This window comes from Elgaria multicarinata, chromosome 3 (genome assembly GCF_023053635.1).
Source record: "Elgaria multicarinata webbii isolate HBS135686 ecotype San Diego chromosome 3, rElgMul1.1.pri, whole genome shotgun sequence".
Classification (NCBI taxonomy): domain Eukaryota; kingdom Metazoa; phylum Chordata; class Lepidosauria; order Squamata; family Anguidae; genus Elgaria; species Elgaria multicarinata.
Genome location: NC_086173.1, coordinates 57,853,368 through 57,881,367, shown reverse-complemented (window position 1 = coordinate 57,881,367; position 28,000 = coordinate 57,853,368). Strand labels below are relative to the sequence as shown.

General features: G+C 41.1%; 1 protein-coding gene across 3 annotated transcripts in view; it reads right to left on the bottom strand.

Annotated features, from left to right (window-relative positions):
• Nucleotides 1-1,526: 1,526 nt before the first annotated feature.
• The window catches only part of TBCD (tubulin folding cofactor D), a 166,201-nt gene continuing 139,727 nt past the window's right edge, over nt 1,527-28,000 (bottom strand). For all 3 annotated transcript variants that reach the window (XM_063120403.1, XM_063120405.1, XM_063120404.1), the window contains 10 exons: nt 24,733-24,816; nt 23,771-23,929; nt 22,749-22,887; nt 12,744-12,865; nt 10,629-10,706; nt 7,786-7,875; nt 5,874-5,961; nt 4,774-4,883; nt 3,758-3,842; nt 1,527-1,830 (listed from right to left, as the gene is read on the bottom strand). In XM_063120403.1, coding sequence (XP_062976473.1) covers nt 1,822-1,830; nt 3,758-3,842; nt 4,774-4,883; nt 5,874-5,961; nt 7,786-7,875; nt 10,629-10,706; nt 12,744-12,865; nt 22,749-22,887; nt 23,771-23,929; nt 24,733-24,816 — 964 coding nt within the window. In that variant the 3' untranslated portion in view covers nt 1,527-1,821. The remainder of the gene's footprint in view (nt 1,831-3,757; nt 3,843-4,773; nt 4,884-5,873; nt 5,962-7,785; nt 7,876-10,628; nt 10,707-12,743; nt 12,866-22,748; nt 22,888-23,770; nt 23,930-24,732; nt 24,817-28,000) is intronic.

Sequence of the window (28,000 nt, the reverse complement as noted above, 5' to 3'; positions counted from 1 at the left end):
TACATTCAAAGGTTAAAATCGTCCCGCTTTTCCAGTTTTCAAAAAAAGCAACAACTGTAGGAAGGTCAACTGGAGGCATGATGATAGCAAAGCTTAGAATACAATGTATGCTCAGGTCTCTGAATTCTAGTTTACAGAATCAGACCCAGCCATAATTCCTACCTTCCCCACTGACTTATGAACACTATGAAATAATTTTTCCAACTTTAACCTCTAAACAGCTGTAGAAGACACAGCCAATTTTGCTTTCATTATCTTCCAGAGCAAAATGCATCTGTATAAATTCCAAATAATACTTTTAACAGCCTTCAATGAGTCAAGAAGTGATGATGGCCCTACACTTTCCCCAGCATTGGCAGAAACAGCTGAGCTCTCCCTCAAGTAAAATCTGTTGTGCTTTGTGATGTAAGTGGTTCATATGCAGGGATTAAAGAGGCCTCATGTTATAACTTCCTGAGGCAGGTTAAAAGTCCACCAGGAGAGAAACAAGTTTTAAAATGGGGAATATAGTTTATACAAAGACGTTTGAAACCAGTCTCCATGATGTTTTTCCCTTGCATGATCAGGAGATTAACTGGTCATTTAAAGTATTCTCCTCTTACATAGGCTTGAGGTCAGCTATGATAACACGAAAAATTAGTATATAAACTTAGTGGTTCTTTTCCATCAGATGGTTGTTGCTACATGGTTAAGATTTTTTCACTAGAATGAGACCCCTACAGAAACACACACACACACACACACACAGCTTCTCTACCCAAATTATTTTGCACCCTGACAATAACTCTTCATTTGTTCAGACAAAAAGGGAAAGGGAAAAATTACTTTTGTCCAGTCCCTATTCATAGGGTTCTAGTCGCAGCATCTTCTTGTCCTTCAAGCCTTTTAGATGCAATGTGAATCTTGTGGACTGTATTATGCTGCTTTTATGATGATGCAGCTTTTAACTGCTTACATTAAATTTTTATTCTCTCTTTAAGCCACATGACTGAAGGGCAGTGTTTAACTACTTCTAAAAAAATTTTAAAAAAATTGTCACTGACCAAACAGCCATGGAGGATTAGCACATGGCCAGGATTAAAGTTTTCATATCGAGAGGGGGTGGGGGAGTGGGGAGAGCAGGAAAGGGAGCAATTTAAGTTCCTGTTTATAAAGGTGACATGTTTTCAGTTTTCCAACTGAAATCACACAGTGGATGTAGGTTGTGATCCTATTGTTTTAGTGCCCTTCATGTATGCCAAGAACAATCAACAGTCCCTTTCCTGAACATTACTGTCACTTTGCCCAGTTGACATACTAACATTCAACACCCTCCCCCCCCCCCCACCATTTTCCTAAAGCCGCAGCCGTTCTGAATTAATTAGAGCTGTGGATTGGGTCTTCTTACATAATAGTGGGGCTTACGTGGTGCAGAATTTAGATTGATAGGGTAATATTAGTGAGTACAAATTACTTCTCTAGTGCGTTAAGTATGTCATTGTAAACAAGGGCAAACAGCTGAGAAAGATGGACTATACAAGAAATGGTATGGTTTGATCTTTCCAATGGGCACTTTAATTCCGTTTTGAGAAAGAAACACAAAACATCAACATCCATATTGAATTTGAAAGACAAGAGAAAGATCATGTGGCCAAACTGCCATCTTGTGGTTACAGATTAAGGAGTTAGTACACAGAGAATTTCAGAGCACCCTGTTAGTTTTTCTTTTTAGCTTGATCACAGAATATAGTTGCTCAGGCTATGGAGCCAAAAGCTGCTGTCTGCTTTCTATCTTCAGGTCCAAGAATTTTCATTTCCCACTTTTGTTTAATGGGTTTCCAATTATGTTTTCTGTAGAAAAGAAGCAAAGGGAAGAGAGCAGGTGATTAACTTCATGTTTTAAGGAAGTTTTAATCATGTACACTATGTTTTAATCAGTTTTTATGTGTTTTATATTTCACTGTTGTTCCCCGCCTCGATCCAAGTGGAGAGGCGGGTAAGAAATAAATAATTATTATTACGTTGTTCATTTTTTATATATAGAAGCAACACTTACCAGTAGGATTTAATTAATACATGTTAAATTTGTTACGTATGGATTTAAAATGGAGGTGTAAGGCTGTGTTCAGTACTAATAGTAGTGTACAAAAGATGAGTTACTCTGAATCTAGAGCTGCACTTGCAGTTTGCACAGCCTTCCACATGGGGGTACGACTAGGGAAATGCACAAAGACTGCATATGTGTTACCAGATGCAGTGTTTGTTCCCTCGTGTAGTAGCTTGCTGCATACCCTGAACAAAAGAAAAACGTTTCAATGAACTGCTTGTTTTTAAAATGTTAGATATTTAAGCTGTTCATTCTGACCACTGCACTCCATTATAGCGAGACAAGAATTACATTCATGAATTCAAGTTCGTTTTCTGGATGCAACTGTAATCTTTTTTTTTTTTGCTCAAAAAGGTGACTCAAGATCAAGAAAGATCAAATGTTTTTGCCTGGTTTTAACAAGGCGTTGTGTGTTTCTCTAACCGCCCTTGTGAAATGTGAGCTCTCCAAGCTGGATAGTGTTGCATATTTTCATATTGCCCCCTCTGAAAATAAAGGTAGTAGGGGGATTAGACTGTTCTGAAAATTCCTGCAGCTTTGTGGAGAGTGAAGTTTTCAACTAGAGTACAAAGAAATGCAGATGTGGCTGTCACTCTTAGATCAGAGTTATGAGGCCATTTTCTAATCTTTGAATAATGAGGAAATAGAACAAAAATGCTGAGTCTTGAAAGCTGTTTTCTAAATGTTAGCTAAGATTTTCTTCATAATTGCTATCCTATCATTATTCAGCAGAGAGTGAAAGAGGAAGGCAGGCAAATAAATACACTCCCCAGCAAGTAAAATAGTACCAATTCTTTCTCCAAGGACAAGTCCCAGCTCTGGCTTAGGATAACAACTCATCACTACATTGCTACCATTGAGACTGCTGCACAACCGCTGCTGTCCCTTCGCATGCCCAAACCCAAAGCCAGGAACACTAATGCAATATTGTGCTGCTGCTGCTGCTGTTCTCCTTTAGCAAGATGATTTTATGGCAAGAAAGATACAGAAGGACATTTTTGTCCTATTTGCCATGTAACAGAAATTACTATAGATACCTGGACATTACTAATTTACTGAAAATAGTGCAAACACTTCAGCCTAAATAAACCTGAAATAAAACACATATTAGGAGTGGATCACAGGCAGAGGACTGGACTACACAAACTAGGAAACTTCATGCTGTAGGTGGGAGAACTATTTATGGATTGTCTATATTCTAGATTAAAACATTAGTTACAGCAGAATGCAATGCATTGTTGAGAAATTGATTTTAAAAAGTGTTTCAGTAATAGGCACTTAGTCGTCTTCCTTTTAACATAATTTCTACAGAAGTAATGTTGGGACTTAAGAGATGCTATGTAAAATTCAGGGTGGAAATTCTAATCCCTCCTTTCCATTAAGCACACTTTTAGAGCCAGCTGTACTGTATTAACTCATGCTCACAGACTAGTAGCGGAGCAGTAGAAGTCTGGAATGGTTTCCAAGGAATGGGATAGAAGGGGGTTATAAAGCATTTGCTTTTTGGCAGTGCTGCACGTGCACATATTGAAGAGAGCTGGGCTTCGAGCATGTCTCTGAATCTCCTACTCTGAAATCCTAGACTTCACTACATGTGTAGTACACATACAAGTCACTTCTGACCCCCTCCCCCAATTCAGGGTAGGTTAAATGGAACTTTAATTAGTTTACCTTGGTGACTAATTGTGGTTTCGGCACATTCATTAAGTCACACAGATGGTTACGCTGCTTCCTTAGAAATGGCAAGTCTGCATCCCTGTATGGAGAGGAAAAAATAGCATCAAGCATAAAATTAACCCAATAGATTTGGGGTCTCTTACAAGCACTTAATTCAATATACAATGACTTCTCATCAAGGAACTAACTGCCTCTAGGGCAACTTTGCTAACCTAAACAGTACAACAGCGGTTTCAAAATATGCAAGGTATTCTGTCTGTCACCCACAAACTAAACAAACAGATGCGTCATTTTAAGTTGTTAGTTTGGGGGGTGGGGGTATTTGCTCTGAAATTGCCACAGGCCCTATAAGGGCAGCAGTGTCAAACCCCAGAGAGTGGGAGACTCAAGATCGCATCTCTCAGCTGCCCCACCACCATGAGGTGAGCCATGAGATGCCTTCCATCTGGCAGGTGTGAGGAAAAATTTTACCCAGGAGTGACAGTTACAGCCTCAGTCCTTGAAGGGAGGGGCTATTGGCTGCAGGTCCTTAAGGAAAGCCGCAGTGGTGCCAGGAATGCCGAGAAAGCGGGACAGCTGCCCACAACCATGAGAGGAGTTAATTGCTTTCCATTGAATGATTTTATACTTTGAATGGTTTAAATTGTTGTGAATCACCCAGGGAGCTTCGGCTATTGGGCGGTATAAAAATGCAATAAATAATAATAATAAAATAAACAATCTCATGGAAGCTTCTTCAAGAACCGTTTTGATCAAAAGGTAAAATATAACTCTTTAAAAATAAACACACTCCTAATTCACTCTTTGTGTCTAAGTCTACATTTCAGATTTATTATTTATTTACAATATTTACATACTTCTCCCTATTGAAAAATTATGCCAGTTTTGATTCATATGAAACCACCCAGGTCCTCATTTTACTATCTGGTATTTTCTGTACTCCAATATATAGGATTAAGTGATGTGGGTTGCTCTGCACATGGTTGCAAATAGGGCTGGGTTACACTCACCAGTTAGTGTCACTCAGAATTGTCATGACCTCCTCTATAACATCAGGTTCAGCAATATCACTGTAAGTTATCATCATTTCATAAACCTGACTGGCTGTTGTCTTCCGTATCTAGAAACAGAAAAATGAGGAAGTTTCAATTGATAAAAAAAAGAGCTAACCATTGCTGTTGGCTAATCAAATATTTGGGTAGAGCTGCTAGTCAGACAAGTAATTCCAGAACACACAATACATCCAAAGTCTAGAAAAGAGCACACTGAGCTAGACTTCCCAGAGGGGCTCTAACTACATCCTTTGCAAAATCCCCACCCATTGTGTACTCCCATGATAAAAATCCACATTTCCTTGGGGCTTAACTGGCCTAGATTTCCACTCACTAGTCTGGTGAACAACATATCCTTGGTTTTTTGTTCTTTAAGTAGGGCTCCTAATCCAATTGGCTTTAGCAGCAGTTGAGGGAAGCTAGCCAGTAACCAGGGCTATAAACAGGATAATGAAGGGATAGTGAAGAGCTCCAAAAGGATCTCTCCAAATTGGGAGAATGTGCATTAAAACGGCAAAGGCAGTCCAATATAAGCCAGTGTCAAGTGATATACATTGTGGCAATAATAATAATAATAATCACATATACACTGATGGGGGAAATAATGCTAGACTAGATAGGACTTTGGTCTGATCTAACAGGGCTCTTACATTCTAATGTTTTCCAGAAAATCAGAATTCTCAAGCACTAGAATATAGTAATAGCTGAGCATGTTAAAACTATTCACATCTGTATGCACATGCTTGTTCTACACAGCCAACCAACATAGGATTTTCAGAGGCAGTCTGTCTTTGAACTACAGTATGTAGGTCCAGAAAATGGGATACACACCACTTCAATGAACCAGAAATGTCTAAGAATGGACTTTAAAAACTGGGCAGTCCACTGTGTTTTGAATAAAGAGGATTGAGGTAAGTAATACTGAGAGCAATCTTCAGCGAAAAAAGAAATCATTTAAAATGTGAGTAAAACACAAATAGTCTTTTACAAGCCATTTAGATTAGATTTAGTGGAATCCACATAAGTTACAGATTACAACCAGCATCTCCAATACTTACAACAGGAAATGGATGGCAAAGGAGGAGGAAGAGATGAAACAGAACTTTCTTTCTTATATCACCTGGAAACTGAATCAGGCCACAAAACCTACAAAAAAACAAACCAAAAAAACCCTTCATCTATGGCTTTCTTTTGTAATGCTATCACAGAGTTGCATATTATTGAATCCAACAGAGTATGGGCAATACAGAGAACACTCTGCTGCATTCTAACCATGTCACAGCAAACTTTGAGGAATGTATACATGAAAAACGTTTAAGGGTCTAGAAACTTCTTAGAATGGGATGAGCCTAATATGATGGTTTAAAAAGGAAGAATGCTCAGTCTAAATGTTCTCTTTGACAACAGAAATAGAAAGAAGCTTTCTTCCATACATTACTACAGTGATGATTGTTAAAACGCGTAAGGCTTCCTAGGGGGACTATTGCTTATTTACAGCCAACATATTCTGAGGCAGAAGTGAATGGACAGATGCCGGATCAAGCCAATGCAAACTGTCCCACTGAAGCTCTTTATCAAGTCTGCCCATCCTGTCTCCCATTCTTGCATCTGAAATAAGGTGCTGGGAGAAAACACACACCCTATTTTGTTAATTTACATAATATATCTTTAAAAGTTTTAATTGAAAAAGGAAACTTTACAAAATTATTTTCTTACCAGGCTACTGATAAGATCAAAGAAACACTTACAGGTTTACAAAACTTCAACAACCAGGAAGAGCTGCCTAGCACTACAGTTGAATTTACGAGATGACAACTACTACAGTTGTTGGTTTGTTACATGCAAGTAGTGAACAAACTTCAAAGAAACGTCTTGCTGAAACAAAGAATCCAAATCAAATCCTGCACACACCACAGGATGCATTGCATGTCTTTGCTTTAGAATCATTACTGATGCATTTCAGTAGCTAAACCTAAACTGGCAGGGAGATTGCCTGGAATACCAAAATCTAGTCTGCGCTATGGTTCTATGAAATTGAGGCTATTCACTGGAGTAGGCAACATGGAGCCCCCACCAACCCCAGTGCAGCCGCTGCCACCCTGCCATCAGGGCAACTAAAACAAAAATGGAAAAAACTTTTTAGGAGGAAAGTATCTGTAGCTACTACAGTCAATTCTAGCTTGCAAGTAAGCTAAAATTTGGTCCTCTTGTCCTCCAGAGCAGCTACAGATCTGCCCCCCTTTTTTCCTCGGTTGCTCCACAGACTATATCCTAAAATGAGATCCAGAGATGAAAATGGCCTCCAGACCTGAAGTTGCCTATCTCTTTTATACATTATCAAGGGATGTTGGGCAAAACAGTCCAAACTTGCAGATTCACTAGCTGGACGAGTTTGGGATGGGATGGTAGAGAGGAACTCTGACACTGGGGTGAGCATCGAGCTATCACCACCAGTGGTAGGCCCTGAAATAGAGGCAGCCCTGTATCTGCTGGACCCAGAGGCCCAGGTTTAGGCCCTGGGGTAGTTAATCCTTCACCATTGAAACTAATGTAGGGGAAATTTTATGGAGTAAAGAACTTATAATAAAATCACGAGAAGAAAACAGCTTTCCCACCACCACCACCTTCTGCCCTGGCTAGTGAGCTGGCAGGACTTTGGAAGTGGCGGATCGTCTTCCACTTCATTTCCTCGCTTAGGATTGCTCTCTTAGCAATATTTGCTTTAGAATCAATATTCATACATGGCTCTTCCAAATTCACTACAATAGCAATACTTCAATCTTTTTTTTATAAAACACTGAAATCTCTGCTCAAATTATAGTACTATGAAAGCATTTTTTGTTACGTTTTTCATGTGTCTTCCCCCTAAAACCAAAGACATACAAAGACTATTCTTTTCTCAATGCAATGATTTATTTTAGTCCACCTGTTACTAATTCCCCATTTTATTACAATTTTGTCCCAACTTACACTGCAATGCTGGAGCGAAGTTTCTGGATATCTTTAGATTTCCTGCTCTCTTCTATACAAAGTGTAAGTAACTTCAAAGGAATTGGGTTGCTGAAAATATTTGAAAAACATAGATGTGTTATTATGATGAATAATTGTCTTGAGTGTTGTGCATTACAAAAATAGCCACTAACCACGAAGCTGGCTAAGTGCAGCAACTTTACCCTTGACATCTCCAGAGAGGCTTCCACTAATTAGTACCATCTCTAGGAGTGAGACTAGTAAGGCAAATTGTTGCTATGGCCACTATTACCTTTGCCCAGAAATCCAACACTGATCAGTGTGGTATAAACCACTACTTTATATGCTAAAGCTTTGTACATAATTGTTCCTTATGTTTGCATTCTGTCTGAAAACGATTTTCATATAACTCAAAAGCTTGTTTAGCTTCTCCCAACAAAAGCTAGTCCAATAACACAAGTGTTAGCTTGGATGCATATTCAGTGGTAAAGGATTGTCTAGAATCTCCATGTGTAAGCAAAAGACTGCACAAAGTTGAACATGTGTAAACTACCTCCAAGGAAATGCATCCTTCATATAATATTGCTTGAGGGTAGGGTGGAGAATGTTCTCTGTAGTATTTGCTTCTAGCCTGGTTTACTTTCTTCACAATTATGCAAGGTTGTTCATAGACTGGATGGAATTTATGGGAGATTAATTTAGTTAACGGGAGTGCTTGCTGCTTTTCAGCACAGGACAATGGCAATATAGGGAATGAGGTGTGATTTCCAAAGGAAATGACAATACAGGCATTCAGCAAAGAGGCCAATTGCAGTTGAGCATCTGGAAAAAATTTAGTGCATGTAGTGTTATATGTAGGATTCTGCATTTGAAATAGACCTGCTTTGCTTTCTGTCATCTGCCAATTCCACATTTCTAATAACTAACTCTAACCTACGGGTGATCTCAAATAGCACAGCCTCTCCAAAGGAAATTGAAAAAATTCCTTCTCCTGTACGGGCAGCACTCCAGCAGAAACAGGATCAGCATCTAGGGAAAAGGATCTGTCTAAAGATTCTGTGTTATGCAAATTGGGCACACGTGTTGTTCCTGAAAATGGAGCTTTTATAAAAGGTGAGCTGCATTTTAACCAGATCAATCAGGGCATCACTTGGGGTGGTCCTTAAATCAAGAGCAAGACACAAAGTGCCCCCCAGCTGACAGTCTGTAGAGGAAAGAAATTACCACTATTAAGGAAGTCACTCATTTGTGGATAAAGTTAAAGATTCACATTGGCTTGTTGCTTGAAGTTTGTAGTGACAGACTCCATCTGGTGACACATTACTGCACATTCAGCAAATTGTTCTGTATGTATAAACTATACCTTGTATATAAATACGGTACAGACTCCTAAAACTGTGCAGAATAGCGTAAACATTCTTCTTCTGCTCTTTCATTTAGTATCTCAAAGGATAGGAGAACAACCAGAATACTATTCTGTCCAGTTTTAGTAGCATATGCATTATTTTTAGTATCTGGAATTGGATAGGTCTTAGTCTTCAAGTACCATACTGGGAAATCCATTGGGGCAGTTTTAATGAGATATTGTTCGTTTGGTTCATGGGATTATTCATTTAGAGAGATTATCCTCTCGGGGATTGCTATTAGGATTTTCTACTTAACATAGTAGGACTTGTGGGGTGACTTCTGCATCTAAAACTTTTGAAGTCTGCACCAAAGACAGATTTGTTAACAATCCAGCATACACTATAGACACTCCACTTATTTTCTACAATGTCTTAGTTTATGCTGATCTGAGTTTGTCTTGAAAGCTGGAAAGAATCTGAAATTATGGGGTTACTGGAAAACAGTATACTAGAAGCTTCTGAGGGAACTGGAGAAATTAAGTGGCCATCTGATTACCTACCTTCAAAGTCATGAGTTCTCAAATGTGGCTATGGTGGTGCTTGGGGCCGCCATAGCATAGATTTGTCCACTACACGAAGGCTACTATGTGATTACTGCATCTGCAACCACCATACCATAGGAAGATTTTGGTTCCTGATGTCCTTTTGGTTCCATAATTCTGTGGAAATGCTCAAGTTCTGGCATTTTGTGTTGAATCAGCCTACAAGTGCAACCATTCCCTGTATTTTAAATTTTTTTCCATTGTTCAAACATGTGCTTTAGCACCATTTCTGGGCAGTAAACAATACTACCAAGAATGATTAGGCTGGGTGATGTCACTGGGTGTTGGCAGGGAAGAGGAAATTGAAACCGATGCTTTCAGTGATATAGATCTTCCTCACGGTAAAACATACCTACAATGTTAAATCTCCCAATTCTTTTGTAAAGCCTCAATGATTTTTAAATGTAATTCTCTTCAATGAGCAAAAAGCAGGGATCTTCCCCACTACTGTTCAGGGCTGGGGCTTGGAGAGGCATAGGATAGGGCCTTGCAGTCTGCCTTGGAGACCAATTTCCCATTTAAGTCTTCTATTTCTCAACAGCAGACTCTTCATTTCACTGCCATCACTGGGAAATGTAATTTTAAAATAAAATATAATAAGGCTGCCAAATTTACAGTGTAAGAAGCCCCACCTACTGAGGCAGCAGCTTTTCAAAACAGTCTGATTACTGTGTGGGTTTGCTGACAGGACTCACAGCTCAACTCTCAGTACCAACAATGAGTTTTTCAAAACAAAACCTTTTTCAGATAAACTGTGTCAAGATACAGAAGATTTGACTTGATTTCTAATGTTTTCCCTTGCCAGTAATATACATTAGGAAGACTGCAGCTGTTTCCCAGCAATCAGGGTGCGGTGGGGGTGGGGACACTTTACCGTCTGCTAATAACCACTTACTTTTCTTCAGCTACAAAGATATCAAAGCAGCCATTGGCTAATATCTGGTCCAGCATCTTCAGCAGTGGAACAGATACCCTAACAAGGAAAGCACAAGGCAATCAAGTACCATTTTTGACACTGCTTACATTGAGACATGAAACTATCAGATGAAAAAGGAAAACTTTTGCCAAACTTCATACACCTACTATACTGTCAAGATGACTATACTTGTATATCATTTCCAGCCTATTATGCCTTCCCTTTAACACAGAGAGACATGGGAGTTAATGTTAGTTAACTGTTGTTGGTCTTTTTAACTCCGGAGTAACTGATCTTTTTAAGTTCCATTGAAAAACTACTGTAAAACAAAGCTGGTTTCTTTCATCAGTTATTATACTGCTATTTGGAAAAATCTATCCTGGCACTGACTTAATTTTTGCTTATAGGTATATGTTCTTTATCGTTTAACAACACAATTCTTACTTCACTTGTCAAACTAGATTTGAAAGAGGAAATCAAAGTGAAAAAGTTCAAACTTCAACTTTAGCTGCAGGAAAAGGTCTGTAAGAGCCTACAACACAGTTTGGCAAAGCTGCTGGATTCCCTTCTATCATTTATACATTCCGACAATACATCTGAGCATCCCCATGTTATGTGTACATCTGCAGCCTTTTTCTGTTTGTTGGCCTACGTGCCCTCTTCAGAACACGAGGAAATACTTACGTTGGCAGCTCAAGAATTACTATGACCTTCCCCCTCCCTTCCATCATCTATTCTGAAATTTGGGGGGATTGGTTGGTAACGTTTAGCATCCTTTGTTTGAGCTCCTTCTGTTTCTAGCTGTCTTGTTTGTATTTATAGTAAGACATAGCAGTATCGTTGCACATATTACTTATATTTGAGTGAAAAATGGGCTTGAGACACTGCTCCTTGTCCTTGGGATCTAGTTCCATTCTTTTTCTATGCAAAGGGGGGATTATTTGTGGCACTCCAGAAGTTTTGGCCTACAGATCCCATCAGCCCTAGCCAGCATAGCCAATGATGAAGGATAATGGGAGCTGTAGGCCAAAACTCCAGGTGAGCCACTAGTTGCCTACCACTGTTCTATGCACTTTGTAAATCCTACCAGCAGCACTGGTTCCTCCTGTCACTGGAATCTCAGCATCTCTGATTACTATGAGTTTGTCCCTCCCTTCTACTCACAATTGGTTGCCACTCCCTGTTGGCTCCTCCTGCCTGTGCACAGGAAATGCCAGCAGGAACTTGTAGTTCTTGAGTATGCATGCCACATAATGAGGCGCACATCTCTTGCATCTAAAACTACAAGTTTTAGACTTGAGTTTGTTCTGTACAGGCATATTCTCTGTGTGTGTGTGCTAGAGGGCATAGGGCAGCAGCTCTTTTTTAAAGGAAGTTGCTTGTTCTGTTCTAACTCTACTTTTGATTGCCTACAAATTATCTCCCAGAATCTTATTACTCTCCACAAGATACAACCCCTCAGAACAGTCTCAGACCACCCTTATAACCAGAAGACAGAGCTTGGGAGACTCCAGGTCTTGGTACCTAGATCTAGGAGCCCCAACATATCATAGGGGATGGTCCATCCCTCTCTCCTACCTAATCATATTCTTCTTCCCCAGTGTTTCCAGTGGTATGTCTCCTCCCATGCAATCTTACTGTATTTTTAAGTCCTCCTTTTCTCTCCCTTCCTCAGAGTTCTCTGCTGCTTATAAATGCAGAGCTGCCCCTCTTGCTGACCCCACACCACTGCTTTCCTACCCCTGACCTTATCCATTCCAGCTGTACTTAATTTCAACCAGCTATTATGGGAAGGGAGCCAAATTCTCTCTCTCCCTTTCTCAAGCTCATCAAAATCTGAACCTAGTGCCTGTTCAGAAAATATCCCTGAAATACAATTTGGTTAGACAAGTTACTGTCTATATCTCTCGTATCTGACAAAACAGTAGAAGCTTTTGCCCTGATGACCTGGAGCATAATTAGACCTTTTCATAACCATCAATATTTGTAGTAGGAAAATGCAATTCTAGTGATGTTTTCTAATGAATTACCTGGAAAAACAAGTAAGCATTTAGGAATACATCTAACAAGGCCCTATAGAAAGAGATAGATTACCTGTCATTCAGCAGGTTGTCCTCAAAGACCTGCAGCAGTGTCTCACAAAAGCTGCTCAGTGCATCCTTGTCACTCTGAATTCTCTTCAGATAGTCAAATAGGCTCTGTGATGAACAACGCACCTGCAAATGAGGCAAATTCGCAATAAAACAACTGGCTTGCCTATGGAGAAGCACTTAAATTCACAAGTATTTTATGAATGTGCAAAGGTTTTGTTCAGTCTTCACTGCATGTCTGAAACCTCAGAAATTAATCTTACCCCCATTGTTTCTCAAAGCTAACAGATTCTATGCTAAAGTAGACAAGAATAATAACATTTTCACTATGTTTATAACTTCAAATCTCAAACCAAATTTGTTTATTGCAGTCTATGACCAGATTGAAAATGAAAGGTTCACAAGATATTTACAAAAACATAAAGTGTAACAAAATTTATCTACAAAGACAAACAAAACAATGTATCATTCATGCCAAGCAAATCAAAAACAGGTTAAGTGAGCTCTCAACTTCATTGCAACGAAAAATAACCTTACCAATTTTTTTCTGTAACTACTGGAATGGTGTTGGCTAATCATTAAGATACATAAAATAAATTGTTTCTGCCAGAAACTTAGATAATAAAGGTGCAATCAGTTCTTTCCTAATATCCCTATAGAAATTGCAGTCTCTAAATCTCCTGAACTGCAAGGACACCACGGCTGCAATGATGATTCCTTATTGAAACTCCTTTCCAACATGACAGTGCTTTATAACTTGGTATTCAAGGACCAATACAACAAGATAACGTGTCATTGCTATTTCCTCCAAATAAATAAATAAATAAATATGGGGAAGAGGGGAGGAACCCTTTCTCATATATACAATTACCAAGGCTACTGTTCGTACTCTCTTGCTAGGTAAAATCAGCTTGTAGCTATATATCTGCTTTAAAAAAGGGATCACTGGGAGATCAGGGCTTTATTGAATTTGTCTTCCAAGGCCTCCCCACTGCATGCCATCTCAGAATTATGGATTAATCAAGTTGAGGCTATAGTAAGGAACATCCTGCCTCTGTTCAGGACTTTAGCCTTAATCTACCCTCTCAACACTATGACTTTTGCCCATCAGATCCATTTACGAGAAAACAAGGAAATGCAGGTTGCTTACCTGTAACCGCAGTTCTTCAAGTGGTCATCTGTGCATCACACATATGGGCTCTGCACCTGCGCGGAGCTACTCTCAGGAAAACTTCTAAAGCTGAGTTTTGGCGGGAACCCTCCCCCACTCTCCATTGCACATGCCTGGGAGGGTTCCCGCCCATTTCCCCAGTTCTCCTGAGACATAGCCTCAGCACCGAGGAATAACTTAATAATCCTCACACACACAAAAAACACCAAACCGAAGCGGGGACGGTGGGTGGGTTGTGTGACTGCACAGATGACCACTCGAAGAACTACGGTTACAGGTAAGCAACCTGCATTTCTTCTTCGTGGTCTCTGTGCATCACACATATGGGCGATTAGCAAGCTGACTTACCGGAGGTGGGTAGGTGTCAGTGTAGGATAGATGATAGCACAGCTCTTCCAAAGGAGCAGTCATCAGCCCTGGATCTCGTGTCCAACCTGTAGTGTCGGATGAACGTTGTCAGTCTAGACCAGGTGGCCGCACAACAAAGATCTGGTATAGCAACACCTTTTTCCAATGCTGATGAAGAGGCCACTGCTTTGGTGGAGTGTGCCTTGATAGTTGTAGGGATTTGCAAGCCTGCTAACTCATAAGCTAACATTATTGTTTGCACTATCCATGATGACAACCTTTGTTTTGAAATAGGTAAACCCTTTTTGGGGCCACTGTAGCAGATGAAGAGACGTTGAGATCTGCGTATGGACTCCGTATGGGGCTTGTAAAATGCAAGTGCCCGTCTTGCATCCAGCATTTTTTAAATTTATTTTATTTAAGGATTTTTATGCCGCCATTCAGCCAAAACAGGCTCTCACAGCGGCTTACAAAAGTATTTCTTGACAGTCCCTGCCCACAGGCTTACAATCTAAAAGACATGACACAAAATGAAAGGGGATTGGGAGGGAGGAGGAGGAGGGGGGAAAGGAAAGCAGATTCAGGCACTACAATCTTAGTTGCAAAGTTCAGAAGTTACAGTTGACAGCAGGAGGGAGGGGGGCTCTCAGCTGGAGCTGGACCCAGGCATGGTGGAGAGGTGCCTGGCTGCTGCTTCCTCCCTCACTGGTGGCCTCTCCAGAGACAGTAGGTAGCAGGAGGGAGGGGGCTCTGAGCTGGAGCTGGACCCAGGCACGGTGGAGAGGTGCCTGGCTGCTGCTTCCTCCCTCATTGGTGGCCTCTGCAGAGACAGTTGACAGCAGGAGGGAGGGGGCTCTCAGCTGGAGCTGGACCCAGGCACGGTGGAGAGGTGCCTGTCTGCTGCTTCCTCCCTCACTGGTGGCCTCAAGCATATGCAAAGATCGCTCTATGTCGGATGTAGGCGATGGAAAAAAGGATGGGAGGATGATGTCCTGGTTGATGTGGAAACCAGAATCTATTTTGGGAAGGAACTGAATGTCTGGACGAAGAACCACCTTATCATGGTGAAAAACTAAATACGGTTCGTCTATCCTCAATGCTGAGAGTTCGCTGGCCCTTCTAGCTGAGGTAACTGTGACCAGAAAAACAACTTTGAACGTTAAATGTCTCAAATCTGTAGTAGCAAGAGGTTCAAATGGCTTGGTTAATAATGCATGTAACACAACAGACAAACTCCATGACAGAACAGGTGATTTAATGGGAGGATGTAAGTTCAAGAAACCTTTTAAGAATTTTTGAATGATGGGGTGTGTAAACACAGAACACCCCTCCAACTTTACATGGTATGCAGATACTGCAGCCAGGTAAACTCTTAAAGAAGAATATTTTAAACCTTTCTCTACTCAATGTAACAAAAACAATAAAATGACATTTACATCACAAAAAACTGGATCCGAATCCTTTTGTATGGCAAATTGAGTGAATGCATCCTATTTTCTCTTATTTGAAACTCTAGTAGAAGGTTTCAAGGCTGCGTCAAATATTGTTTGGATTTCAGGTAAGTACTGGGTCTGATTCACATTGGCACTAGCCTCCATGCTGTGAGGTGGAGTGACTCGATGTCCGGATGTTGGATCCGACCTTGGCTCTGATAGAGTGAAGTGGTGAAACCTGCCCTGAGCCCTGTCCAGAAGAGGGGCAAACCAAGGTTGCCTGGGACACCATGGCGCTAGAAAGATGCAATTGGCATTGTCTGTTAAAATTTTTGCTAGGGTCCTTGTTATTAGAGGAAACGGAGGGAAGAGATAAAGCAGGCCCGAGTTCCACTTGCGAAGGAAGGCATCCCCTAATGAGTGACGTCCTATCCCCGCTCTGCTGCAGAAAAGTTTGCAGATGCTGTTGTGTGCCATGGCAAATAAATCGATGGAAGGGATTCCCTACATTTCAAAGATGGCATTGATCACTTGTGGATGGATTTGCCATTCGTAGACAGTGCTCACAGTCCTGCTCAATTGGTCTGCCAGGTGATTGTGTTCCCCTGCAATGTGGACTGCGGTGATAGTGATGCCCCGAGTGATGCCCCATTCCAATATCCGAATAGTTGTTTGAACCAACGGTATTGACTTGGTTCCCCCTTGCTTGTTTATGTGAAACACCACCGTAGTGTTGTCTGAAGTTATCTGGATATGTTGGCCATATAACTGGTTTTGGAAAGCCTTGATTGCTTTCTCGACAGCGAGCAATTCCAGCAGGTTGATATGCCTGCTCTTGTCTTTGTGTGTCCGGAAACCTTGTACTTTCAAGTTCCTGTAATGGGCGCCCCATCCTGTATTGGATGCATCGGTTGTGATGACTCCTGTGGGCGTCGGTAGCAGGAAGGGAATTCCAATCAGTAGGTTCCATGTTGATGTCCACCATCGAAGGGACCTCGACACGTTCAGTGGTACTAGAAGGGAAACACATCTTGCGTTGTTTGTTGGGTTGTGAGCTCTGGTAAACCAGAGCTGGGTCGTATGCTTCTTTAGTCGAGCAAACGGAACAACCATTGTAGTGGCTGCCATGAGACCTAAGATTCTTTGTATTGTAATGGCTTTGACCTTGTTTCGTGCCATTATCCATTGAGCCAAATTGATTATGGTCTTTGCCCTGTCCGGAGGCAAAAAAGCTCTGCCCTGGGTTGCATCGAGTAGAGCTCCAATTAATTGTATGCTTCTCTTGGGGGCCAAGCATGACTTTTCCCTGTTTATATACATTCCTAGATCTTCGAGAAGGTTTTGTATAGTGGCCAAACTGCTGATCAGAGATTGACGGGAGTTTGCTACCACAAGCCAATTGTCTATGTATGGGTAAATTTGGATTCTCTGTTGTCTTAGGTATGCAGAAATCACGGCCATACACTTGGTGAACACGCGTGGTGCCATCGATAGCCTGAAGGGTAGAACCCTCAATTGGAATTCTTGATGCCCTATAGCAAACCGTAGGTATTTTTGGCTCTGGGCATGTATATCGATGTGGAAGTAGGCATCTTTTAAATCGATTGAGGCAAACCATGTGTGTTCGGTTAGTAATGGCAGGATTCCCGATAGAGATATCATCCGAAATTTCTTGAGGGATATAAATGCGTTGAGATCACGAAGATCTAATATGGGTCGGAGACCCCCATCTTTCTTGGGGACAGTGAAGTACCGGGAATAAAATCCTCGGCTCAGTTGTGATGTTGGTACTAGGGTGATGGCACCCTTCTCTAACAAAGTCATCACTTCTGCTCTCAACGGTGTTGATGGTGCAGTCGTCTTGAAGATGCCTAAAGGTGGAAGGGTATCGAATTCTATTCGATATCCCTCTGAAATGATAGAGATGACCCATGCGTCTGTAGTGATCTGTGCCCATGCTGAAATAAACTTTGGGAGGTGTTGACCGAAAGGAGTGGTAATTGAGTCAAAGATGCCTTTTGTCACCAAAGTCGCTTTTACGCCTTTGGTATCGAGGGCAAGATGTTGAAAACTGCCCCTTGTTTTGCTTCTGCTGTTGTGGTTGGTGGTTTTGCTGAAATCTTCTATCATTTTGGAAACGCGGATATTGGGATTGTGGTTGACGGTACCAGTGTCTTGGTTTGAATTGCTGAGTTGGAGGATTCAAACCCATTTTCTTAGCCGTAGTTTCGGCTTTCTGTACCGAATCCATGGCCTCATCGGTCTTAGAATTGAAAAGACCTTCCCCATCGAAAGGAAGTTCTTCTATGCGGGTCCTAGCCTCTTGTGAAAGCCCTGCAGACCTCAGCCAGGCATGGCGTCGTAGTGCTACCGCACCGACAATCAGCTTGGCAACACAATCAGCCTGATGTTTTGCTGTACTGATTTATTGTTTCGCAAGTCGCATGGCCTCATTGGAGAAAACACGAGTAAGTTCCATTTGATCATCATTAAGATGATCGCATAGCGATACAATTTTTTCTAGCAGGAAATATTGGTATCTCGCCATCATTGCTTGATAATTAGAGACCTTTAGGCTTAACGATGCCGATGAATAGAGTCTCCTGCCCATGAGATCTAGTCTCCTGCCTTCTCTATCAACTGGAGCAGAGTGAACTCGTTGGGAGTGGCCCTGAGTGGATTCTACAATTATAGAGTTTGGTTGTGGGTATTGGAAAAGAAATTCAGCATCCTTTTCTAAAACCCGGTACATATTGTCGAGACGTTTAGATGTAGATGGCATTGACGCTGTTTTTTTCCATGAATGCTGCACTGTTTGCAAAAGGGTGGGTAAAAAAGGAATGGCTACAGGCAATGCAGATTCAACATTAATGACATCAAACACTGGGTCCGTAACTGTTCGCATTGGTTGAGAGGTCTGAATTCCCAGAGACTGGGCCATTCTTTGTATTTGATCAGAAAAATGAGCAAGGATCTCCGATGGAGAAGCCGGATCTTGTGAGCCCACAATGCCTTCTGGAGAGGAAGTGGATGGGGGGACAGATGAGTAGGAGGCCGTGTCAGATTGATAATCATCAGTTACTGATGCTGGAGATATTAACTGGTGGAACTGGTTCTTCTGGTAAAGGCGTTTCCTCTATTGTCATGACTGGCTGTGGTCTGGTCTCCCGTTCTTGCCTCGTTGTCGGTATCAAAGTAGGGATCTGCTCCTGTCTCGGTATTGATCATTGCACAACTGGTGGTTGTGGAGGTAGAAATACATGCTCTTGCACAGACCTCGATGGTGGTGGTAGATGTGGAGGCGGTGTGTACCGATATTCATAATATGGGTCTCTGTATCGGTGTTGTTCTACCCAGTGGTGAGATGGTCTCGGTGGCGACAACCAATCAGAGCGTCTATCCCAATCAGATAACGGGGATTGTGAACGATGCCGATAATAATGGTCAGCGTAGCGCTGCTCCCATGAGCGTGCTCTAGATCGAATAGAGTCTGAAGACTGACATCAATGTGGACGTTGCTGAAGGACTTGTGTTATTGCCGCTGGCGCCGGCAGCGAGCTTGGCGTGGGGCTCACAGCAGGGCTTAGGCTCCTAGGCTGTCGGCCTGAGGAAAAGTCCCTTATTTCTCCCTCCGATGTCGAGAGCGTCGGTATGGTGGCTCTCGGTATCGATGGCGAGGGAGGCGTCGGTACCGATGTTGATTGCCTTGCTGGTATAGGCGATACAGTTTATTCTGGAACTGTCGGTACCGACGTTGCTTGCGTGGGAGATTGAGAAATCTTCTTTCTCTTTTTCTTTTGTGCCTCAGGGGCTTTGTTTGCCTGGGGATTTTTCGCTAGTTTTTTTGCTAGCGAAGTGGTCAGTTCCTTCCCTGGTGTAAGAGGGGTCTCTCTCGATGCCGATGCCAGGGGCGGAGTTGGAGATCTGACCATTGCCGAGGAAGTAAAAGCCATTGATGTTGATGGGACAGCTTCTAAAGCCTTCCTCCAAAGCTCAGCTTTTAGCCGATCGGCTCGGTTTTTTCTTGCCTTGAAAAGGCTTGGCAATTAGTACAAGAGTCAACTTTGTGTCCTTCTCCAAGACACAGCAAGCAGAGGTTATGGCCGTCCGATGGAGGCAATTTACTGCTGCAACGAGCGCATTTTCGAAAGGGGGCCCTCAAGGCCATGCAAGTTGGAAAAAAACCATGATCAGCGATCGCTAACAGTCTACTATCTACAAATAAATAAATAAAATTTAAGGAAAAAATAGTGAATAAAGACTAAGGAAAGAAGAATTAAGTAAAAGTTGAAGAAAAAAGATGCTCAGCTAATGATTATAACGTTTTGAAGTGCCCGACGATGTAGCCGTGAGGCAGTCGAAGGAGAACTGGGGAAAAAGGGCGGGAACCCTCCCAGGCATGCACAATGGAGAGTGGGGGAGGGTTCCCGCCAAAACTCAGCTTTAGACGTTTTCCCGATAGTAGCTCCGCGCAGGTGCAGAGCCCATATGTGTGATGCACAGAGACCACGAAGAAGAACTAATAATTTCAGCACATTTTCTTAGTCCTAAAGTTATTTTAATATTGTGTAATGTCAGAAGACAATAGAGCCTCATCACCAGAGAGCTTTCATATAGCTATTATGATAACAGCCTTCGATAAGACTTATTCTCCATGAATTTGTCTAATCCTGCATTCATTAAAACCTTCTAAACTAATGGCCAGCACCAAATCCTTTTGCAGTGAATTCCATGAGTCTTCGCATGAGACTTAATTAATTTATTAAAATCAGAATCCTTTTACCTGATAATGGTACTTTTTGCTTTGTATAAAAGACCATAGCATCAGGCTGCTGGCACTTTGTACTCTGTATTTTTCATATTTGTGAAAAGCTTAAAATATACAGTACATGTTGCCAAACTCTTGCGGAGTTTCATAATGACTTGCAGTTAAAATTTAATGGATTTAAATATGAGACTGTCTCCTACCAAATTTTCAGACAGAAAAATAGCCTTGAATTTCTTGAAGAGGTCAAACTGAGGCTCTTTCCCAATATTTTCCTATTGATTTTTTTTCAAAATTTGTTGCACTTTGTTTTGAAAAGTGTAAACAGTTTGATTGCTTCCAGCTCCCATGCTTATTATTGGCTCTGCATGTTTGTTTAAGAGAAGAACCTTCTGCTCTGATTTCAAAAATACTGTCTTGAATTCTTAGCACTCTACGGACCTCCTTAGAATATTCTTAATAGTTTAGTTTAATCCAGTAATTTCCAAACTGTGTGCCATGAGAGAACTGCTAGTGTGCCTCTAATGTCAATTCATTAAATAATTAAAATGCTCGGGTGACCCCAAAATACACACCACCCACAAATTAGGCTGTTCACTGAGTGTCTGAATGATTTGCTGCTTTGGCCTTGCCTTCCTTCAATTAGTCTCTAGTGGGGTCAGGTAATTCTACTTCGTCTTTACATCGATTGGATCATTCAGTCTCAGTTTCTTCACATGAGACTTAATGAATACTTGTGTGAGTATAGAATCATAGAATAGCAGAGTTGGAAGGGGCCTACAAAGCCATCATAGTGTTCAAGACCGTGCAGCTGCACAATGCAAAGCTTTGCACATATCAAATATGGGCAAGGAAACTAGCACTTCTCTGAGGGCGCACAGTTCGGAAATTATTACAACTATAATTCAACTAATTCTAAGGAGTTCTGGGAGCAGGACTAGAAAGTTATAGGCATTCCCCCAGACATGCAGCTCAACCCCAATGCCAAGTTGCAGTACAATGTACAAATAGTATTGGGGTGGGGAGTGGGGGAGAACCTCGAAAATATATGCCTAGACTTCAACAGGCTGCAAGGACAGCAAGACTTTGCAATCGAGCTGAGTTCCAGTACCATCAACAGCCATTTGTGTATGGACTAGAAAAAGGACAATGAGTAGGACATCAGGAATACTACATAACCAATGACCAAAGGATTCTGATTAGTTTATAAAACCATCAAGTATTACTGATGCAAAATGTATCCTTTTCAGAGATCTACAAGTCACATTATTGTGACTGTCAGAAATCAAATTATAAGGGATAGAACTAAGAAAAATTTCTAAAGTTGATTTCTATTTCAGAGACAGCCAGGAACAGCAAATTATAAAAATACAGCAGCAAGCACATTGCCACATTGTGTGCAATGTGCTGTTGAAATGTTTTGCTACTGAAGTACAGTTAGCACACCATATTAGTTTTTAAGCTTGTTACTATCCTCTACATAATCAGAAACATTCTCCAAATAGCCAGAGAAAAAGAATCTCCAAGTAGTGGTCCAGCTACCCACTTGGATTTGGAGCCTTGTCACAAACAGGGCATAAGCGAACTTGCAAAGAAACAAAGGCGCATATGGCCATTTCTATCACTATGTATGTAATTAAATGTTGCAGACCTCCCCATACCAGCCTAGCCCCAGTTTCCAGGAAGGGTGGTGCTGTCTTAGGGAGGAGGTGCTCTGTGAGCTTTTCTCGTGTGGCTTGAGGTTTCTCATGCTGTGGGGGAAGGAGCTGTGCTACAGCACAATAGGATGAAACAAAGGAGGCATGTAGTGAAGTGGTAAAATTGCTTTATGGAGATCAACAGGGACGCAAACTGGCCTTTTATTTATTTATTACATTTATATCCTGTCTTTCCTCCAAGAGTCCAGGGCATCGTACATGATACTCCTCCATTTTTATCCTCACAACAACCCTGTGAGGTAGATTAGGATGAGTCAGTGATTGACCCAAAGTCACCCAGTGAAATTCATGACTGAGTAGGGGCTAGAACCCGGATCTCCTGAGTCCCAGTCCAGCATTCTAACCACTACAACACACTGGCTCTTTAACAAGGCTTCAGCTATACTAAACAGTGCAAACCCCTCACTCCCACATATTCATACCCCAATTCATAGTCTTTGTATTTCTAAACATCACCAACTTGCTTCCAAAAACTGACAGTCAACCTGAACTGATACATCACAGATATTCATTCTGTACCTAAAAGTAATAACAAACGCTGCCTTATCAAACAAATGTGTTTTTATTCACTTACCGTTGATTCTGTTAATCCACCAACAGACACAGTCAGACCTGTTAGAACGTGATAGCAATATGATGCTAAACCCAAAAGCTGTGTGATTCTGGGAAAGGCTTGTGATGGTGCATTCCAGTTGAAAGTTACTGCCTCTGACCTGTGAACAACAGAGAGAGAGAATGGTCCTTCTAAAGCAAGGACAATAGGAAGCAGGTAACATATGGATAATTGTTTCCTCTGTGATTGTTTATTGTGCTAAAACTGTTTCTAAGCTCTGAAATCTCAACAATTTTTTCAAATAGATAGCCATTGAAATCAAAGCTGAAAATTGAACACAAAATTCAGAAATGCTCTTTGTCATACAGTAGAATATATTTTAAATACGGTTTATAACGCATAAGTCAATGTATTAAAGGTTTAAATTAAAATACAGGATAAATAATGCTTGAGATGCCAGGTTACATTACACTCACGAAGACTTTCTTACATCATTTAGTGAGGACTGAATTATATTTCACACACAAATGCACATTTTAAAGTCCTCCCTACCCAAGGGTGTGGTGGGGAATCTATTGGGAAGCAATTTGGAGCAGTGAAACAGAAATTGCGACTACTAATCTCACACCCACTGGAGGCAGTTTGTCCATTCAAAACAGGCTGTCAGACTGCTGTTACATGCGTTTGCATATAAGCTGTAGTTTACCCCTTAGATTTTGGTATAACAATAACCAACTGCCACACATTTTCATTTCCTTTGAAACTGCTGATACCCATACTCTGTTTGAAGACAGGTTACCGGATTAGGAGAAACATCAAAGATGGAAAATCTCACAAACTTAAACCTTATAATAAATAATCTATGAATTCAAGAGCACAAACATTTTAATGCCTGTTTCTTCCGATAAACATACCCACTATAAATCAGAAAAGCCTAATCCTACTTAGTCAGAATAAAATACTCTCTTTAAATACAGAATGTTCAAATGAGAGAGATTTTCATGTTTTGGACAACCCTATCTGACACCACAAGCACTGGTTACCTTGGAAATATCCTCTCTAAGTCTTCTCGGTGGGGTATGTGTGGGACTGGAGGACTGTCAAAGTACAGAAGTGTAAGGAACACAGATCCTGCATGGGCTCGAAAACGGTCAATTTTTTCAGCTGATTGTTGAGCCACACAGCACATAATCCGCTTGGACCTGAAATTTAATATACAGAAAACTCATTCATTATGAGCTGCATATCTTAAGAAAGCACCTCTTATTATATGGTTCCTCCCCACCCACATTATAATCTTCTAGCTAAGAATTCCTTCAGCAAAGGGTATAAGAACAGCTGTGCAAAGAAGTAGTACTTTTATTTTGCCCCAAGACTATGGAATATTTGATCAGGGGTGGTTAGACAGCGTTTCTCTCTCCTGCCTTCCAGGAAGACATGTGAAGCACTTTTATTCAGGTTGACTTTTTACATGCTAGGCAGTACTGTACTGACACTTCCTTACAATTTTTTCTAGCAGTGTTTTTAAGATATTCTTTTAATCCTTTTATTGGCCTGGTTCAGACAACATGCTAAACCATGCTGCTTAACCACATTCCCTTAACCATTTTGTGGTTAAGCAGCATGGTTTAACATGTTGTCTGAACCAGGCTATTATACTGTATTTTTGTTGATAGTTGATTGTTATGTTTTGAGCGTTTGGAGAGATGGCTTACAATGTTTTCAAAATAAAATAAATTCTATATTTATCAGAAAAGGCATAATTATCTATTTTAAGCAGAAATAGCTATTGATGTAAACCATTTAAGAATGAAGGGTAATCTGAAACAACAATCTGCATGCCTTGTGTTCACAACAAAAGCAAGACAGGTTCTGCTTGAGTTCTTTCACTAACAGTAGTGATGGGGGTAACTGAATTCCACCAGTAGGAGGTATGACTGAAGGAGACTTGTCCCGAAATGGCTGATCACCTAACAATGCAGCAAACTGTTTGCAAACTACGTACACATTTGCGTCGATTAACTCTGGCTCAGTCCGTGTTAATAACAGAGTCACTTCCATCAAGCTGGTCATAGCAGCTTCTCTCACCCTGTTGAAATAATCATACAAATCAAGTTGTTAGTTTCTAGTCCCATATGGAAAAATGCACCTAATGCTCTGTGCTAGAAATGACATCTGGTGGCAGCAAAGTAGCAATAGCAAGGTTTTAGATTAGTATCCTCTCAAACAAATGTATTTTTAATAAATAAATAAATTAAATTCATTGTTTTTGCTGACACTTATGAATAATAATAATTAAAACATGTATCATATACAGATTTGGGCTTGGCAGAAGACACTTGTACCCACCCAAGACAGGGTATCTACTTTTCAGCAATCCCCTCTACCCCTTAATCCTCTTGTCAACCTGCCAAAGCTGCTCCTGAAGGTTTAGGTGTCCTTTAGGAGAGAATGGGACAATGCAGAACACTGCAGAGAGGTTAGCAAAAATTGGGTGACCCAACTTGTGTGAGCAGAAGCACTTTCTACTAATGTAAAGTCAGAATTGGATACAACCCAGGGAGGTTATTTATTTTAATATGGTCACTCTCTGGGCGGTTCACAAAAAAAGGTTGCAGCATCCCATGCCATCACACCATATAAACATGACTTAGCATTTCGTGCAAACCATTCCTAACCATGGTGGCTACATAACAATGATTTATACACTCTCACTAACCATTTGCTGCAAAAGGGTTAGCAGCCTAACAATGGCTTAGCGTGTTGTCTGAACAAGTCCAATGAGTTCAATGACACTCACATGTAAGTGTGTATAGAATTACAGCCTTAAGGAATTTCTGTGAGAATGTTTTAAAGCACCTGATGTAGAAATATGTGGGCCAGACAATCTGTTTTCACTTGAAACACACATAAGGTGGCCCAGAATATTTCCTCTCTGATCTCACTAGAGAAGTAATCCTGAAAACTACAAGCCTCCTGGTGAAATAATAGTAACTACGCTGACCTGCGCAGAATATAAATCCCTAGGAGAAGGACCAATATAGGTGAATCACAGAGTACCCTCTCTCCAATTCAACCATGAGAATCCCCTGCCTCTCCATCATGCCACCCTAAAAGTCCAAGACTTTTTTGCATTGGAATAGGGTGCCAGCAGCGAAAGCACTCCTTTGAACTAGTCTAAAGGGCCCTATGGGCTGTTTGTTCCAAGTCAAGAGGAGGGCAGCTTTAGCCAAGTTGTGACTCAGCGTCCAGCTGAGGGTTTGGTTTTGGCATCATACATATTAAAGCCCTTTTTGTTAACATATTTAAGGTAAAACCTGGTATATAGATGGAATTGCTTCTGTGCTTCCAAGAAGCGTTCAAAGGGCATTAAAGGGAAAATTCCAATCAGCTTTGATGACAATGAGAACAGTCAAGATTAATTATTCCAGATGCTGAAAGACACAGCAAGGACTACAAACATGCTCAGAAATATGTACAGAACAACAAGAAAAGGGTCCCTTTTAATGGGTTAATGAGGGCATTTTAAAAAAAATCTGGTGAGCGCTTCCTTTGAAATACTGTTACACTAGATGCCTCAGAGCAATGTGTTCCTTTCCAAGACAGTTACATAACTCATTCCCAAGAAATCCACCTGTGTTTTACCACAGTAAAATGCCCTTTGTATATTTGTACTTTTTCCATGGTCAAAAGGAAGTGAATGCATATGAACTCTTATAATCAGTGGACATGTAAGTACCTCAGTTGAAAATTAGACTACTGAGGAAAAATACATAAATTGCACCATAGCAATTAGGCAACCTTTCATCAAAGAATACTTTTTCCTCTTTTCATATGGGATCTTATATTAAGATACTCATATTTAACACCTGTAGACAGTTTGGACAAGTCCCAGCAAACAACCTGTCAAAAGGAATGTTAAGTTTGCATATGGAAAATACAGTCGGTTAGCTTTCCCACGAATCCTCCAACACACACACACAAAGTTCGATTCTTTCCTACACTTCTTGGGACCTTTGTAATTGAGAAGACACACTTCAAGTAGTGCTATTTATTTTTAAAGTATGGCCTCCACCACACTCGGCAGTAAATTCTTCAACTAATGGGCAAAAGAACCATGGGGGAAGCTTGTGCAGGATCCAAGCATTGTCAGGAAATTACATCGGTCTACTTTAATTTCTCCTCACCCAGTCCTGAGACTGGCTTGGAGACAAAAGGGAGTGAAATTGCTCTTCATCCCCTTTGGCCCTGAGGTAATTATGATGGCTTGTTCCGAGTCTGGCAGATGGTGACTATAGCCAGTCACATTCATCCCCTGAGTTCACAACACAAAGCATTTGGGTTTCAAAGATGAGGGTTCAAGTTTCCTTCTCCATGAGACCCTGCCAAAGGAAGTGAGGAAGGTGGCTACCAGGAGGAGGGCCTTTTGTCCTGTGGCACCCTAGCTGCAGAATGAGTTTCCTACAGAGATTTGCCTGGCACATTATACTCTTTTCAACACCAAGTGAAGACTTTTTTTTTATTTTCCCAGTATTTTAACATTTTGCCATCTTAGTCTTTTAACTGTGCTATTTTAAATATGTATTTTAAATCTCTGCATTGCTGCTTGGTTTTATTCTGGTTGTACTTTATATGGTGTCTTTATATTGTGGTTTAAGTTTTATATTTAAAATTGTACTTTATGGTTTTAATTTTCGTGAACTGCCCAGAGAGCTTCGGCTATTGGGTGGCATAAAAATGCAATAAATGAATAATACTGTGTGGTGTTCACAGTCATAGGTGTAAAACATACCATATGTCATATCATAAGCCTAAACACACACTTTTGCATGACATACACCTTTCTGAGGTTACATATACATTCTAGGACAAAAGTGATGTTTTGCACTGATGATGTTATGCATCCGTGATCAGATTTCCTGCATTCCTCTACCCCCATGCTACGAAAGATAAATGCAGCTCAACATATGTGTGGCAGAGGAAACAAACTAGCTCCAGAAGTTGGTGCTAGTGCAGAATGGGAGCTGCCCCTTTCAGCATTCAACTCCTTTGCTGAGGGAACTGTACTTTTCACTACCAGGCCAGGTTTAGGAACTAGTGTACGAAGCCCCAAACAACTTGCGACCAGAATACCTGAGAGAGCACCTTCTTCCTTACCAACTTGCCTGGTCACTGAGGTTGTCTGAGGGCGTGCGCCTGGTGGTTCCACATGGAACTATGGCCTGACTGGCGTCCACCTGGAGAACAGCGCTCCGTGTGATGGCCCCCTTCTT